The following is a 17539-nucleotide window of genomic DNA, read 5'->3' as shown; positions in this document are numbered from 1 at the left end:
CACGTTTTAGAGGCTGGAAGAGAATGTTTGACATTTGAGTGATAAATCGCGGGTTCATTTTCTGTTAATCCATAAATCCATTAATCAACTTGGAGCCAATTACAGGATTGAAAATGTGGTTTTTCACTGAGGAAAAAGGCTTAAAAAGGAAAACGAAATGAATTTCTCTGCTGGAAATTGCCTTTACCTGTAATACCACACCTTGGTAAAGTCAAACAATGACACAAGGATGTGATCCATTAAATGGAGACGACGACAACAACAACAACAACAAAATAAGAGCACATGAAAAAGCTTTATTGTCACACCAAGCTTTAACATAAACACATTTTTTTTTTTTTTTACTTCAAGCTCAGAATGTGTAAACTATTCAGCAATGCCACTAGGGAGAACAAGTAGTGAACTCACTGTTATATATATATATATAACTTACATCATTTATTAAATATCTTTATTTGGCAGGATTTTACAAGGAAGCAGGAAAAAAAATACAGAAGTTAGTGGAGGTGAGGTACATGTTTTTTTTTTTTTTTTTTTTTTTTTTGAATTTTGTTTTATTCACCGGTCTGTGAGTCGGAGAGAGGCAGAAAGTAACGCTGGGAGCAACAGTATTTACAGTCTCCGCTTCTAAATGGAGTGGAGTCTCTGCAGGTTCACATTCAGCTTTCACAAACACAACGCAGCACTGTAGGTTAACTGGGATGCACAGGAATGTAAAGTAGATAAAGAAACAAAACAGGAGACGGGGCTGGGCGATGGAGAGAACCTACGTCACCAACTAAACATTCACACCGGAGGGGGGGGGGGGGGACTTTGTACACTGCGGTGCTTTCTCTTAATACATTCCTTTCATGGAAACCCAACATATGAGCTCTCTCTCTCTCTCACTTCTCAGGTTAATACTTCACGGTGGCTTCTTTTCTACTATTATCTTCGACAGTAGGTATGACTTGGGTATCACTTTTTCAAATAGTGGATTTTGTGATATAGTCATTTTTGCATGTAAACAAATCATACAGGACAAACACCATCAGATTATATGACCATTTGGCAGCCCAGAGATTAAGCAGCAACAGACAAGGCATCTGCAGAGGCCCGTAGCATACTGTGAGGCAGTGTGGACACCGACGAAAACCCACTGCAGCTCAATTAGTTTAGAGGCCGACACATCAAGAAGAAGGACGTTGAGCTTTAAAAGTCAATGACGATTTAGCCATGCAGGTGAGCACCACCACCACCACCAACACTTAGTTTATAATAATGGATGCGAGGCTGTGGTATATTACAGTGTTTCAAACTCAAGGAGGAAAGTCCTGATATTAATTAGAGGACACCGCAGCATCATGTCATCCTCAGCAATAAATAAATAGCAACATCAAAATGTATCCCAATAATCTTTATTTGGGGAGGGGGGGTACTGTGCATGTACGTTAACTGACTGCAGAGCAGTAAATTCACAGGAGGCCAGCAGAGGTCTGAGGGCAGGGATGGAAATGCCCAGTCTCTCTTCGGCCAAATGGGGAAAAAAAAAGAAAAAAGTGCATCTCAGCCAATAGCTGGTAGTGCTGTGCGTGTGGACGCACACATGGGGGCTGGTGAGTAACAAGGGTGTGTGCTAGAGGGGGTTCATTTGCTCTGTGGATGTTGTGGTACTCAGAATTCTTCATTCCACAAGGTGACTGTGGAGCATGGATGACAAACTGTGGGACTCCAGTGTTGAGCAACGCACATAGTTTGTGGTTTCGGAGGTGCAGACCAGAAGGGTCCACTAATCTGTGTCACTGGATCTTCCCCAAAACTGGACGCGAGCCACCGACACAGATAACCGGAGGATCACACGCTTTATAAGTTCCATTTGGCAACATTGAGCCAACATCATGGCTTCTTTCGTAGCTTTGAGCAGCATTTCATGTTTGATTAGACTCTACCTTCAAAAAAATAGACTTTTTTTTAAATTTTATTTTCAATACCAATCCTCCTAGTAAACATCATCCACTCTAAGCATTTTACTAAGTTTGACAACCGAGGAGATTGAGGCTAGACAAGCAGTGTTACAGTATTAGATGCAACAGGAATACCAATACTGGCAAGAGGCAACATCAAGCGCGATTTTATCATTCTGCTGCCAAACGAATGGCCCATTTGATCATCAACGCAAAATGGAAGCGTAGTACAATTTACTAAAGATATAGGTTTTACAGACTTTAACAGTGTCTTGTCGATCTGTACGTGTGGCAGCATATCGGTTGAACGAGAGGAGTCTTTCTGCCGGCACTGAACTCATCCAGTGTTCCGGAGAAGACTGACAGTCTCACACAGTCGCTCTTGAGCGGACTAATACAATAATGGGATACTGCGGGGGAACAACTGTGCCAGATGTTGGTGAGTATCAGTGTTTCTTGGATTCTCTCTGATAATACAAGGGTGTGGCGTGCTGTGGTGTGTGTGTGTGTGTGTGTGCGTGTGTGTGTGCGCACAGTTGGTCTCTTAACATGTGGAAACACCACGGAGGTGAGCTGTGGGTGTGATGACATCATCCGCCCAGCAGCTATGGGGATTCCCTAACAAAAAACACATTCTCTCTCTCTCTCTCTCTCTCAACTCACTGCATCTCTGTCTCTGTCTGGAACAGAAGGGATGGGTCCCTCTCGCTCTCTCTCTTCGTTTCTTTCTGTAGCTCAATCACAAGGGCAGCGAGGTGCGAGGGGTTTTTTTTTCGACTCAGAAGTGTAGGTGGGCGGGAGGGACAGCTCACTGAATCAACACATGAGATAAATGCAGCCCGATACATAAGAAACGCCGCCAACAACAACAACAACAACAACAACAACAACGGAAGGTGGAAGGAAAAATAAAACACAACAGAAGTACTCTTGGTCACAGCATGCAATGCAGAACACGCGCCGCCCACATTCATTAGAGTAAGTTAGATCAGCTGATTTGTGTGGCGCCCTCTAGGGGCTGTGGAGTTTTGCGAAGCCCTGTTTGGAACTGTGGAGAGGACAGGAGAGGACAGGAGAGGACAGGAGAGGACAGGCCCTAGGCGTGTTCCAGGAGCCACTGGAAGAGGGAGATGCGATGAGGTTCTCTGCCCGCCTGGAGGGCCTCCTCTCTGGTCTGGGACTGACTGGGAGTCTGACTCTCTTCACAGTAGCGCAGCAGCGTGTGCAGCAGCTCTCCCACCCTCCACCTCCTCTCCCGAAGCCTTTTCACCACTGCAGGGAGCTGAAAGGACACACAGGTATCACTCACTTCAACAATCAAAGTCGGGTTCATCGATTGTCATTTAGATGCATTAGTATGATACACTGCCCAAGACCGGGATCTGGGTAAATGTTTAAGGGATTCCCGTTAGTTGTGAAAGGTGGTGGCATCAATTGATAAATTCAACAGGAAAGTCAATGGGTCACTTAAGAGGGACACACTATAACGGTGATTCCCGACCCGGGGTGCTTGTGCCCCACAGGGGGTATTTTTGCAGTTGCCAGGAAAGATTGTGAAGAAGCTGAGCTTATTTGAATAAACAGAACCACGGCACTACAACATATTATATAACTTACTCAATCATTGCATCAGCTGTTTGTATCCACAGCAAAGCTAACTGTAGTGGAAACCAGGAGACCACTTTAAAAGATTGCCAACCTTTAACAACCAACATCAACAATCATGGAAAGAATGACTTCTTTCATTGAAGCAATCTGCCTCGGTTAAGGAAAGTCTTAATGTTCAATAATAAAAGGCCACAGTGGGAACCTGTGTGAGAAGGTGGGTAATGAGCGCGCTCAGAACGGACTGAGGGCAATCACCTGCTGGAGCTCTCTGTCGGGACTCAGCTGGATCTGGGGGATGTCGGCCATGGAGGCCGCCACCCACTGCAGCATGCTCCTGAGCTGAGGGTCGAGGGCCAGGTGTTGAGGGCCGCGCCCGGGCTCCCTGACGTCCGAGTTCACCACGACCAGTGTGGTCCTGGGAGCCTGCACCTGAGTCCTGTCCCCGCAGAGAGTCCCTGCAGCACGGACACATGTGGTTCATTCAGGATGAATCATCCGGGCATGTTTTCTTTGCCCGTTTCCCTGTTTGTTTATTTTTTTTGGCCTTTCTGAACGCTGATGAGACACACACACAAGTCGTTAGTGTGTTCTCCTCTTCTACGGTACATCTCAAAGACAAAGAATATGCAACAGTCCTTTGCTCCCCCCAGCCCCGTTCTGCTCAGTGCTGGGTTCCCACGCTCACACAGCAGAACAGACCCCTCACTGGGGGCTTCTCTGGTTTGACACACACACACACACACACACACACACACACACACACACACAGAATGACTGACTGAGGAGGGAGTGCATGAATGAGCATTAGTGTGGCTGAATACGGGGGTGGTAAAATCCCCGGCTGCAACACACTCAGACAGGCAGTCAGACGAACACAGCCAGCCTGAATCAAAGCCAACTGTTCTGAATCTCGAGGAGTGGAAAGAGCAAGACCTCAAATTAGGAGAGGGGCCTGTCGTTCCAACACATCCCTCTGCTGCCCAAATGTGTGCTATGTTAAACTGTTTGGATTTGGATTTTTAAGGAAAGACTCAATAGCTTTTTATTGAATTGGAAAAGCCTATACCACTAACTACAGCCTACTCGAAAGGTGAAGCTGCAGGCAAGTAAAAAATGTCCTTACCACTGGATTCCTCTTTGACCTCGGCCTCCTTGTCCTCGGTGTTGTCACTGTCGGGTGAGAAATGTCACACAGGTTCAGTGAGAAGGGTGAGGAGGCTGGGTGAGGTGAGGCTGCATGCACGGAGACACGGACGACAATAAGCATGCTTAAGCTAACGGCCTTTGATACGAGCGTAGTAGGATATCCGAAGCCACAAAGCAAGTGCAATCACAGCGATCCTGACCACAAGACGTCTTACACACACACACACACACACACTGAGGGAACTATGCTGCATATTTCCAGTCAATGTTTGTTTTATTTATATATATATATATATATATATATATATATATATATATATATATTCCAGTAAATGCACGTCTCTCCTTCAACGTCTTTTATCAGTTAAGACACAATGACTACGAGTACATCTTGATCAGTGTGAAATCTACTCAATATCCATTCTGTCAATTGTGCAAATATTTGCTGCGTGACGTGCCAACAGGTAAACAGTCATTTCTCCACTTTATAAGATTGTTAATCACAGTGTTGTTGACACTGCCGGCGGCTACAGACACACCGGCTCTGCTCAATATGATATAAGGATATCATTTTCTCTCCAGGAGGAGGACGTCGAAGAAGGCTTTCCACAGCCGCCGTTTTTATGAATAGGATCATGACGCAGCAATGACACTGCCAAGGCAGACTGTGGAGTAAGAGCGACAGGGCAGCACCAACTACGAAGTCATGCATTAAAAAGGACAACGCCAGTGTGATTGTAGCGTTACCTATCATCTAGGGCCAATAATGGCGGTGCCTGAAGAGCACAAACCCGCCTGTGTATTTGCTGCAGTTGGCAACTAGCGGCAAATCTGTTTTTTTGTTTTGTTCAATCAAAGTTGAATAAAAAAAACAAAAAAAAAAAAAACAGCTCACAGTGACATATTGGAGCCTCGACTAGCGCAGCCCATTTTATATGAGGCAATCTTGGTTATCTTGATATGTTTTTAAGTGACTAAACCTGATCCTTAGTACCCAGCGACGTCACCTTGTGATGAAGGAGTGGCGACATGTTTAAAATCCTCAACTGCACTGTGTATCTTATTTTTATATTCCAGTATCGATATGTATCGTGACATGATGCATTCTCTGGAGATTCAGCTGAGAAACCGTTTATGGATACACTAACCAGGCACAAATGTCTGTTTTCATCTCATCCGGTGAATGAAACCATCAAAGATATTACACTCAAAGATATTAAAAATGCTAGCTATCACAGTAGAAACGTGATCTGACGGTTGACACATTTATGGGGGGGTATATACACGTCATATTGCCAATTGCCCCCTCTACGTGTTGTACGCTTTGGAGAGTGACGCTAAAGACCAGGTAACAGGAGAAGGCCAGTCCAGTCCTCTGCTTTTCATCAGGGGGCTTCACATAGATGTGGGTTTAGGTTACTCTTTAATGTATATTGAAGGTAAAGGGTTGAAACAAAAAGGGCCCGAAAGAGTAGTTTTGCAGATTGAGAAGTCTGAACATGCACAAACTTGTTTTATTATTCATTACGCTGAATATTTTGTCACCTCAATGGTGTGTTTATAAATGGCTGGCAGCGTGGATTCAGTTCGTCAATGCTGTATGTCTCTGCGAGCGTGTTTTTTTTTTTTTTTTTTAAAGAATTGGGGCTCATGGTGGCAACACCTGCAGGACTAATATCTGAACCTATTGGTGGGTTTGAAATGTTAAAATAGCATGAATGCAAGGAGGGCAAGAACCCCCAAAATATATTAACACTGCAAATGATCCCTTTATGCAATCATATTACATGCAAGTAATGCAGAACTAGCAAAACATCACATGCCATTAGCATCAACAAGCATATGCCACGTCAAGTCTATTTCTATTTCTATTTAGGGTCGTGCAAGGGGCTGGTGGTTCCTAGTATGAGACAAAGTATGCATCAAAATTGTACGAATCATTTTCATATGATGAAATAATTCCCTGGTTCCAATTTTGGTGCTGTGATTTTCCACTGATGAATCAGTTTCACGCTTCCTTCCTTACTTTTGGCTTCATAGTCAATCCAATGACTCGACTATTTCTTTGTCCCATTCTAGGTGAACCCCCAGGTGTTTTTTTTTTTTTTGGAAGGTTAGCCGCGTCGACCAGTTGCTGACCAACCTGTCAGAGGGAGAGAAGGACATGCACTCCTCACACGCCTCCCCCTCCAGGCCCAGACTGCTCCAGCTACTGCTGTTCCCATTGCTGCTGGAGAAAGAAGGCAGGTAACTCACCACTACAACACTGACAGGGGCTATCCTCTAAGACGAACATAATCACATGAGAGCCACTGAAATGGAGCAAAGATCAGGATATAATGAGCGGTTTCATTCCATTTGCTGTAATGACCATATCTGTTATGTAGCTTCAACAAACAACACTCAGGTTGACGACCATTTCTGGCATTTGGAATAATCCTTTAAATGCCAGGTGAGGTGCAAAACAGAGGCGGGGTTTCGAAATGATGCACATTTTTCCCCCCATATCGCTCTGAATCATCGGTAATGTTGATGGAGACAATTTGTTGCTAAAGGCCTAAAATGTGAGATCATTACATTCTTGTCCTCACATAATCGCGTTAATCCTGCGGGTTCCACCAGGACAACCAGCTGGCAACAGAAGCACAACAACAGACACTCTCTGTAATTAGTCAATGATTAGCCTGCTGGCTGGAACCTGCACACTGTGGCGTGCAGCACTCAATGAGGCTGAAAGGGAGGAACATTTCTGATATCTAAAAATACCTCCTTTAATCTGCATTACCTCAGCTACAGCTTTCTCCCTGCGGTTTGAGTGAATGAGACACGGTGAGAGCGTCTTCATTTAGTCAATCACCACGCTCAGTGTCTCAATAAGCCCTTGAAGGTGATTTCTTCCCCTTCCGTTATTTCATCTGCTGAGCAGAAATGGTCGCCGCGGGCTTTTGAAGAGAGCCTAATGAATTACACATGGTGGACTTTGTTCCTGTAGAAACACTGCCTGAAGTGAAGAGAGCACTCAAAGACACACCTTTAGAAAATATTATGATACATTAACTTGGCCCCGATGGCCAAAATAACTAGCTGCTAACACGTTGTGTTTTTTCTGTATCTTGGGAAAGAATCTCAAATGTTGTCGGTTTCGCTGCCATAGAGATAACAACCTTTGCCAGAAATGTCAACAGCCTGATTCCCAGAGACTGGAGGGCTGATACTCAGACTCACTCACTTGGTCCCGCTTTCTCCCTCTTTTTTTTTTTTTTTGTATACATACACAAAATTAGTGGTCCAATGTCCATCCAAGAAGAGAAGGCCAATTCTGTCACAACTACTACTTGGTCCTCATCCCTGTGGTGAATTTCACAAACATTCTCAGAAGAACAACATATCCGTTAGAGCTCACATATAATGCAACACTTGCACAAATCCGCATTTTGGCAGCGAAGTCGAAATTAGATTCCCAAACCATACATTGTGCGGTGTACTGACTTTGGGAAACCTCCTATCTAGACTCAACCACAGGAGACTCCTGCTAAAACGGGTCCAACACTAGCAATGAAAGAGTGCGTCTGTACTGCTCTGGGTCCGAGGAGATCAACTGCACAAATTGACACTGCATGACCAAAGAGACCCAGAGTCCAAAACATTAAACCCATGTCAGCATTGTCCCCAGAGAATGAAACAGTGCCGGTCCACTGCTTGGATTCTCAAATGTGCCACTTTGTAAGTTTTCTACCTCACCTGTAACCAGAGTGTTCAAATTTGCATTTTAATATTCCCGCATACGCTATGTTATCTTTAAAAATATTTCACCACTTGTTGCCATCCAAGGTAACCCTGCCTCATGGGAGATGGCAGCAACAGCGGCTGTCATCGCATCAAAAACTGCCCGAAACCTGGTTATTTGTCAGTACTCCAGCGTCAAATCATGTTGTAGATGGTTTATTATCACCAATACAAGTGCTACGGGGAAAGACTGGGAGAGCTAAGAGCTCAAATTAATCTGTGTATGCTGTGTATTAAATAAGCTACAGAAAAGTTTAGAATTTAGTATTACAGCATTAGCCAGACCCATAGACACATGTACAGTATATATTTTTTATCAGATAAGTCGTTTTAGTGTCTGGTAATCTGCAAATGTGTATCTATTACCACCAGTAAAATACTGACACTAAGGGATATAGCAGCAGTGTGCTCACAGGTGACTGGATATTTGGTATGCTATGTATGAGAGAGCTAGTGGTTGTATACCTGTCGCTGAGGTGGAGGAAGCTGCTGTTGTCGTCTGGGTGCTCATCCTCAAAGCTCAGGTTAGACCAGCTGCCCAGGCTGTCATCTCCAACACTCAGCTGCTGGGACACGGAGGACTCAGTGGCTTCCCTACCTGGGAAGCTAAATGTACAGAGAGATGGAAGGAGGCAAAAAGGAGAGGACTCTTACAAATTCATGATGACAATCCTCTCTGTCTAGTCAAATGGTGAAGTTAGGTAGACAGTAAATAGTAAACCAGTTTTTCATAAACGTTTTTGATTTGTCAGTCAATAAAAAGTAAATTAAACAAAGCTGCTTAAATGCTACAGTACGTATTCATGGCCCTAGCCATAACAGGAACATATGAACATGAAAGTCAGAACACGTAAAAAGCAATTTAAATCTCGGCGAGAGTACCTGATGTTGGCAGCCTGGGAGATGTTGGACAGGGCTGACGTCATGATCTCAGCAGTTAGGCTCTCAGCATAGCTGGTTCCGTCATGGCCGATGCCACTGTCGGCATTAAGGCTGGTGTTGCTCAGCTCACGTTTAGCCGTCTCCATTGCCATGGACACCATCTCCTCTGCGAACACTGCCCTGTGGTCCAGGTCAATGTGGATCTTGGGAATCTCCAGGCTAGAGAGCCGCTCAGGCCTCGCCTGACATTCCGGCCCCCTTTTCCTCCTCTGTAATACAGGCTGGTGGTGGTGCCTGCTAAGCTTGGTGCAGTATGGGCACTCCTGGACCTGACAATAACGGCATGTCCTCTCCCCCAGGGCTTGGCCCAGTGATGGCCCCTCAGACAACCGCTGAGTGTGAGAGTGTCTTTCATGGCCTTGGGTCCTCTGGTGCTCCCGGGACAAATGTCCAACTGAAGCCAGGCTCATCTTCAGAGTGTCATCAACTATTTTCCTGGCATAATGCTCTATGACCTGCATCACCCTACCCCGGTAGCCTCCATCATACAGGCTTCCTGTACTATGGTAATGCCTGCTCTTACCCTCCTTGGACAACAGGGGGCAGGAGAAGGAATTCCTGACAAGATTCTCCGCCATGTCTTCAAGTTTGGATTTCTTATAAAGACAGGAATCAGTGAGAGACTTGGGCATACGTACAGAGGAAAGGTGCAGCTTGCGTGTGACATCACAGGTGATGTTGTAAGCTAAAGACTCTGCAAAGCTGACCAGGTCCATGTACTCCCTCTGATTCTGCTCTTCAGAGTCCCCGCAACAACACAGAGCTTCCTCCCCTGAGGAACAAACCACTGACTCTACTCTGTCCTTGGGCGAAGAGGCCTCACTACTAGAAGTTTTCCATTCATCTGGCAGCGACTTGGAGGAGTGAAGGCGGATGCTAGAGGATCTCTGTTTGATTTTGCGACTGGCATGAGCCAGGCCAAGTTTTATGGAGCGATAGGCCAAACGGCTCGCATATTGGTCTAGAACCAACTCCCTACTGCCTCCCTCCTTTTTCAGTACCCTGATGAGGTAGCCAGCGTATTCATCTGTCACACTCTCACAGCTGGGATACTCCGAGGACAGGCCAGAGCTGGAGCTGGAGATGGTGCTTGAAGTGGAGGTGGGAGACCGGAAAACAGAGGCTATCAGGTCATTAGACCACTGCTCAGCCAGCTTCCCTACCCTCCAGTCTCTGTTCTGGTCTGTACTGGGTTGAGACTGGTGTTGGTGGTGATGCAAACATTCAGAGCTGGATCTGTCAAAGCTTCGCCTTCTGAGAGCCCTGTGATATGGACACTGCTGTGCCGAGCTGACCATCCTCTTCACATCATTGATGACCTCTCCTGCCACCTCCCCGGCATACACCCACAAGGTGTTCAGGGTCTGCTCTGAGAACTGAGCCACACTGTCTCTTCTTCTCTCGCTGCCCTTGCTCATCTCTCCCTCCTCCTCTTCCACTCCTAGGGTGTCCATCTCTGTTGCCATGGAGACAATGTGACAAGCCAACCGCTCAGCATAGTGAAGAGCTTCCTTGTTGGACATTCTGCGAGCAGACATCTGGTTCAGTTCATGGCGGCCACTCCCTGTCTCTAAACATCTGTTAGTGCCACCAACACCACCCTCTTCTGCCAATTCTTCCTCCTCTTCATCGTCATTGCCATCTGCCTCCTCAGAGAGAGACCTCATCAGTTTGAGCATAAACTCAGCCTTGTCTGCCTCAGGAGTGATGTCTTTTGGCCCTGGGCCAGGCTCAGGCTGATAGTGAGGGGTGGGCGGGGGGGTAGCAGGGGAAAATTCCTTGGCCAGCTTGCTTTTCAACTTCTTAGAGAACTGTTTTATCTGTTTCTCCTTGGACACCTCACTGGGCTGCTGAGGGGTAGAGGGAGGAGTGCCAGGAGTCCCACCTGATTTTTGTCCGGAGCATGGAGCTGAGTCATCCCCAGGAACAGATGTCCTCCTTTGTCCACCCATCTCAGTACCCGGCACATCAAGAGTATCCATCATCACAGGATGCATGTCAGCCACACCTCTGGTCCTGGGGTCTAAGTCACAGTTGGCTCTCCCTTGCCTTTGAGAGCCTGTCTGAAAGGAAATGTGAGGAATGCTAAGGTCCGTTGCTTGCTCAACAGGGCCGCCCTTCCTAACATCTCTACAGTCATATCTGAAACCCTCCCTGCCAGCTCCCTGCTTTGAAGGGGAATCTGGAGCCTCATAATTAATCGTCTCCTGCTTTGAAGAAGAGCCCCTGCGGCTTCCGATTGACTTTGTAAGGAAATCGGCACAGTCACCAAAACTTTTCTTCATCTTAGAAGCCGTTATTAGCTCACAAGCCTCAGTGACTATCATATCCACCATGTTGCCAGAGAAGTTTTGAAATGGGGACTTTCCTTGGGAGGGGTCTCCTCCAGGTATGGGGGTCTGAGTTCCATGACTGTAAAGGTAGGTTGGTGTAGATGTGGTGGAGTCAGAGGAAGATACAGTTACTCTTTTGGGGCTAGTCTGGGGGGCATCTGACAAGCTAGATTTATACTGACAGGTCTCCTCAGATTCCTGGAGGTGGGAGAGGGCTTGGCCTGCTTGGGGCACAGGAATACAGCTGGCCATGCCTGATACAGTGAACAGGGCTTTCTTCACTGTGCAGGTAGTATCCTCTGCTGAGGGCCCAGGGGCCACTGCAGCTGAGCTGGCACTTAAAACCTGTTGGCTAGCAAAGGTACTGCAGGTGTGCGTGCTAGTGTTCTCTGCACTGACATAACAGATGTTGTCCAGAGACACACTAATAGCTGCTTGGCTAGTGAAGGCAACATCAGCTTGAGAGAGCTCTATGAAGGCCTCCTGGATAACAGACTCGGACAAGTCTGAAGCATAGGAGGAAACCACCTCCTCCTCCTCCTCTTCCTCTTCCTCTTCCCGGTGGCCAAAGGACCAATCACTCGGGGTGAGAGGGGTTGAGGGGTGTGAGAACTGACACACTTCCATAATGCCTTCAAAGACCAGCTCTTCAGCCAGATCAGCAGCAAAACGTGTCACCGTGTTGTGGAAAATCTGCTTTTTCACTGTCAGGAAGTCTTTCAGTGCCCCAGACACAGCCTCTCCGACCAGGAAGCCAGCTAATCCATTGATTGCTCGTTCCTTCAACACATAGGCGTGGCGCATGCCAATCTCGTGGAAGGCCATCTGAAACACTGAGGACGTGAGCCTGGCAGCTAGGTGACACAAGGTGGTGGTACAGGAGGATACACCTTTTTGGAGGTCTCGCAAAGCGCTACCCAAGCTCATTTCCACCAGGTCAGTGGCAAACCTCTGAATGCCATCCTTCAGAGACTGAGACTTCTTCTGCAGCTTGGCCACTGTTACAGTCTCTTGTATTTCTGAGAGCTTCATCAGGTAGCCCGAAGGGTTCTTGAATTCCTTGTGGCAGACGCAGCTGAGATTCTTGTTGTCACTGATGTCAACGGCAGACTGGTAGCCACACACAGATCCCAGAATTTCTTTGGACAGACTGCTGGCAAAGTCTGAGTAAGTCTTATACAGAGAGCAGAGATCCTGGGGTTTACGTAGCTCTGAGCCGTCCCGCCCATCCTCATCTGTTTTCCAGAAGTATTCCAGTGGTCCACTGGAGTCCACCAGAGGGCTGAAAGCAGAGGAGCTGACAGGGCTGAAGAGAGGGCCACCATTCTCATCAGAGGGGGTCTGCACTGGTCGAGGGGAGTCAGGCACCTCAGAGTGAAGTGAGTAGGGAGAGCCTGGTTTCAGAGGAGTGGGTTTTTTCACATTGGCTGGGAGAGTGGGCTGGTCAAAGCGGTGAGGATTCATACCCTTAGTTGAGCAGCCCCTAGAAACATATTTGGATGCTGACCCACTGGTGCTGGATTCAACTGACTTTTTCTGTGTGGTTGGGGCACTGATGGCGTCCAGAGGCAGTGCGAGAGTGCAGCTCTCTGAGCTCAGCTCCTCCAGGTCATCAAATTGGTCAAAGCTATCAAAGAATTCACTGACTTCAGAGTCTGAGTCTTCAACTCGCTCTCTGGGCCCCCCTGGCACTTGGGGGATGTCCAGCTTGGCCAGCATGCTCTTCTGGTAGCCCACCTCATCCAGGAAAATGATTGGGCTGGGGCTGGAGCAGTCTGACTCTTCCGATTCACTGACATGAATCAAAGGCGAGGGGAGACAAGCTCCGGGACTACAGTAAGTCCACTGGGATTCCACGCCTGATGACCTCTGCACTGTGACCAATACATCTGGAGCTGACCTATGTTTGGCAGAATACTTCTTTGAAGAGCTTATGATAACACGGGAGCCAGATAATTCCTTTCTTCTCTTGTGGGCTGGGACCGTCTGTGATGCCACATCACGCTTTTTAAAATGCAGATAGGAAGCAGCTGTGGAGATGGACATGAAGGAGAGAGGGGGCTGGTTATATACAGTAGATACACAGACGGGTTTAAAGATAAACATGACAAAAAAAAGTTATCCACAAAAGAAAGCTGAGTAAAAACAAAAGCAAAACAAATTATGCCTTGACTATATACAAAGACAGAGGAAAAAGTGCATCCCAACTAAAAAATAACTTATTAGTGCCATCTAGCAGTGAACTGAAACAATTCAAATTCCTGCCAAAAATAATTATGCATAGATTATGATGGTATAACAAACAGAGAGAGTTTAAAATTCAGGATTTTTCGGAATTATCTATATTCAGTTGATGGGATCACATGATACTCTACATAAAAGGCCAAAGGCTATTAAATGTCACTAAGCATTGAGCGTTAAACGTACAGGGATTGTCTCCTGTGTCATCCTCCTCCAGATGCTCCAGGGCTGTGACAAAGTCATCCTCGATTGATGAGACTGACTGGTTGGTGTCATCTTCCTCTGGCTGGCTGGGCTCAGCTGTGCCCCTCTGAAGGGCCTGAAGCTCCAAAGCATAGCGGACACCTGCCATGTAGCACCCCAGCAAGCCCACCAAAGATGCTACGCTGGCCTGAGGGTAGACACTATTGCTGGGATTATGCCTCAGCACACACACGGCCTTTAACCAACACTGAAGGCAGAGGAAAACAGCACAGTAATAGATAAAGAGGGAGAGAGAGGAAGAGAAGGGAAAGAGAAATACTGAAAGTTAAGCTTGGCTGCCTGGTGATTTATTCAGCTTACTTGTCCCGCAATCATTTGGAACAAGACAAGCTGATAATATGAAAGATCTCGGCTTTCACAAATTAAACAGAATTCACGTGGGAATTTTCTTATCCTAATCTTACAGGAGGAGGAAGAGGGCCGTAAGTGTGTTGTTATGTCTGTGCTTTGATTGCGACTTGATCTGTTGCATGTGCAGAATACAAAATGACTTAGTGCGAGTCCACTCTGTAATGCACATAGGTGGGAGGTCTCGCTGTCTGAAATGGACAACAACAACTAAACCACAGAGTGAGCCGAAGGGCCTGTGTGAACCCAAACACGGCTGCAACAGGGGGCTGAAAAAACAACATCTTTATCTGTCCATCCCACCTGCATTTCTTCAAAAGCGTGAGAAAGGCTTGGTGTGTCTGTTTACACGCAGGGACTAACAAGGCCATGAATGTGAGGAAACACTTGAATCAACAAAATGCATGACTTTTAGGAACTTACGAGAAAAAAAAAAAAAAGAGGCTAAAAAGTGATTCAGTTTTACTAGTGACCGTTAAACTTGAACAAACATCTGCCAAGGGGGTCAGATATCCGTCACTGAAGTACTGTGTACTTTATTCTTGCGTAAACAATGTTTTTTCAATTTATTTCCTAAATAAAACACTGGCAATACCCTAGCTTTAGGGTAAGGCTAGTTTTTGCCTAGTTTAACTTTGCTCATTCTTACCCCCCCCCCCCTTATTCTCTCCCCTCACCTCTGCTTTCCTCAACATGCTGACTAAGCACATTCCTTCAGTATGAAAGGTCTACCTGAAGCCCGCTGTCCTTGTGCTCTGCCAGCCTGCGCGAGTCTTTGAGCAGCAGAACCTCGTCATTCTTGAGACCGTGAACGTGGAGGGACCTGAGAAGCTCACACAGCCCTCCCGGCAGAGATGACAGAGCCTGGGGAAGAAGACGACACAAAAGCACATTGGCTTGTAGGTCAAATGATTGTATTTGACAAGTGAATGTCTATAAGCAGGACATTCTTTCAGGGTTTTTTTTTTCATCATAATTCATGTTTGTAATTATGTTAACGTACCTGTTGGGTGACATCCTCCCCTTCACAATGACCAGGCAAACACACAAAATGAATCTGAAAGAGCACAGTTGATGGTGAGTATTAATGCATGTGTCTCATGCTTGAATATGGCTGAGCTTTGCGCATCTGCGCTGCTGTTTGTGTGGCAAACCTCTGTCAGTCTTGTGGTGTCTCTGGTTGGCAGCTCTATGCCAACGCTGCATAGCTCCTTTTTATTCCTAAAGAGGCTCTTCACACACTGCGCCCCACTGTCACGCACAGTCTGCAAACACACATGCAGTGACAGGGTACATGTGTCAGACAATGTGTATGTATTGGTCCATCACGTAGCATCGTTTATGTATCTGCCTGCATTTACACATGATTTTAATACAGATTCTGGTTTATCAGGTTATATTCAAATTGACTCTTTTTGATTTAAAAAGATCCTTATGCATTTTAACAGAACATCAACAAGTGGAAGTAAAATGCAGCAGTCATTGTTTTGTGGGGAGCAGGTTAAATCTGATTTCAATTTGTCCTGCAGAAACGCTTTATAAAATCAGGTGCCAATGTCCATCTAAATATCCTACGTCAGATGTAACGACGGCATCAAGAATCGCTGGAGAGTGGGGCTTGAAATCTCCTTTCAAAAAGATACAGTAAAGTACAGATAGTTGCAGAATAAAATGCAGCGTCCGGGCAGACAGACCTCTTTCCGGACTGAGGCCCTGGACCTTATTGGGACTCCTCTAATACGTGCACAGGCATCCATGGCAACAGAGAGCTGCACGTGGCTGGCTGACTGGCCGCTCACCTGTAAATAGAAAGGTGCCAGGGGAGAAGGAAAAGAGAAAATGACAAGGTGAGTGACAAGGCAAGGAAGTTAAGAGGAGAAGGTCCAACTGCTGAAAGAGCAGAGATTCAGAGTCGTGTCATCGCTTCCAGTCTCACAGTCGAGCCTTTTGTCTGAGGTCCTCTCTCTAGTTCTCTATTGCTCTTACATGATACTCAGCGGTCTCCTCCTCAACCACAGCAACAATCACATGACAAAGCAATGACGGTATCAGAGCCATTAGCCAACAAAGAGACTTCACACTATGTCTCTATCTACTGTTGCACACCTACATGCCAAAATAGGAAGCATGACGTGACACAGTCGGCGGTTTACATGTGACAAAGAGCCAAGTCACTGCACCAGTGTCATTCAGCAATTAACAGCAACCGACGGACTCGAGCCTGCGAATCAGATTACAACACTTCACCGCGGGAGGCAATACAGTTTGTGCAATCCATTTTTGAGACTGTACAGCCAATCTTCAAACCCGTGTGAAAATAACATGACTCAAGCTCTTAAAAGTAGGCCTAGACTTGTCCTGCTGGTGAGGATAAGCTATCGTAGGCCATGCTCCTTTGATATGCTTTAAACAGTCAGGCCTGCATCAAAGATCAAACAGCGAGGCAAGGGAACAGGGGTGTGTGCTCTGAGCAGGGGAAACACACTTGGTAAGCAGCATGAGAGAGCGGGTAAAGGAGGCAAAATATTTACAGTGTGCGAGAAGGAAAAGTTTCCCAAGAAATCCAAGCCTCTCCTTTGAGGTATGGTCCAAAGCAGCTAGTTGAGTCTAGACCCAGGCGCAGGCGGTCCTATTGATCAGCCCATCCTGCGTCCTGAGAACCAGAAGGGGAGAGCACATGCCACCGGCTTCCTCTGGTGATCCAGGACCTCCTAGCTTCTCATGGGTGCTTTGGTGGGCTGCACAAAAACAACACGGCCAGCCACTGCCGCCTGACCTCAAGTATGCAGTGCATCTCAATTCACTCACAAGGGGAGCAGGCACAATGACGTCTATCACGGCTGTGACTATCTCGCACAGAGATGAACAACATGAAGTTCTTGGCAAATCTGGGGAGGGGGGGGGTGTTTCATGTTGTTTAGTTCACCA

The 17539-nt window shown here is 46.5% G+C and overlaps 1 protein-coding gene across 1 annotated transcript; it reads right to left on the bottom strand.

Annotated features, from left to right (window-relative positions):
- Positions 1 to 2808: 2808 nt before the first annotated feature.
- On the bottom strand, positions 2809 to 16368 carry akap11 (A kinase (PRKA) anchor protein 11). The gene is made up of 11 exons (XM_070914655.1): positions 16306 to 16368; positions 15766 to 15876; positions 15615 to 15668; positions 15344 to 15475; positions 14186 to 14450; positions 9366 to 13788; positions 8949 to 9089; positions 6841 to 6927; positions 4675 to 4721; positions 3807 to 4006; positions 2809 to 3225 (listed from the first exon to the last, which is right to left on the bottom strand). The coding sequence occupies exons 1-11, from the start codon at positions 16366 to 16368 to the stop codon at positions 3040 to 3042; spliced, it is 5709 nt and encodes a 1902-aa protein (XP_070770756.1). The 3' UTR covers positions 2809 to 3039.
- Positions 16369 to 17539: the final 1171 nt, after the last annotated feature.

Source organism: Enoplosus armatus, chromosome 11 (assembly GCF_043641665.1).
Source record: "Enoplosus armatus isolate fEnoArm2 chromosome 11, fEnoArm2.hap1, whole genome shotgun sequence".
NCBI classification, from domain to species: Eukaryota; Metazoa; Chordata; class Actinopteri; order Centrarchiformes; family Enoplosidae; genus Enoplosus; species Enoplosus armatus.
The sequence above is the reverse complement of the archived record's forward strand: the minus strand, read 5'-3'. Positions and strand labels throughout refer to the sequence as shown.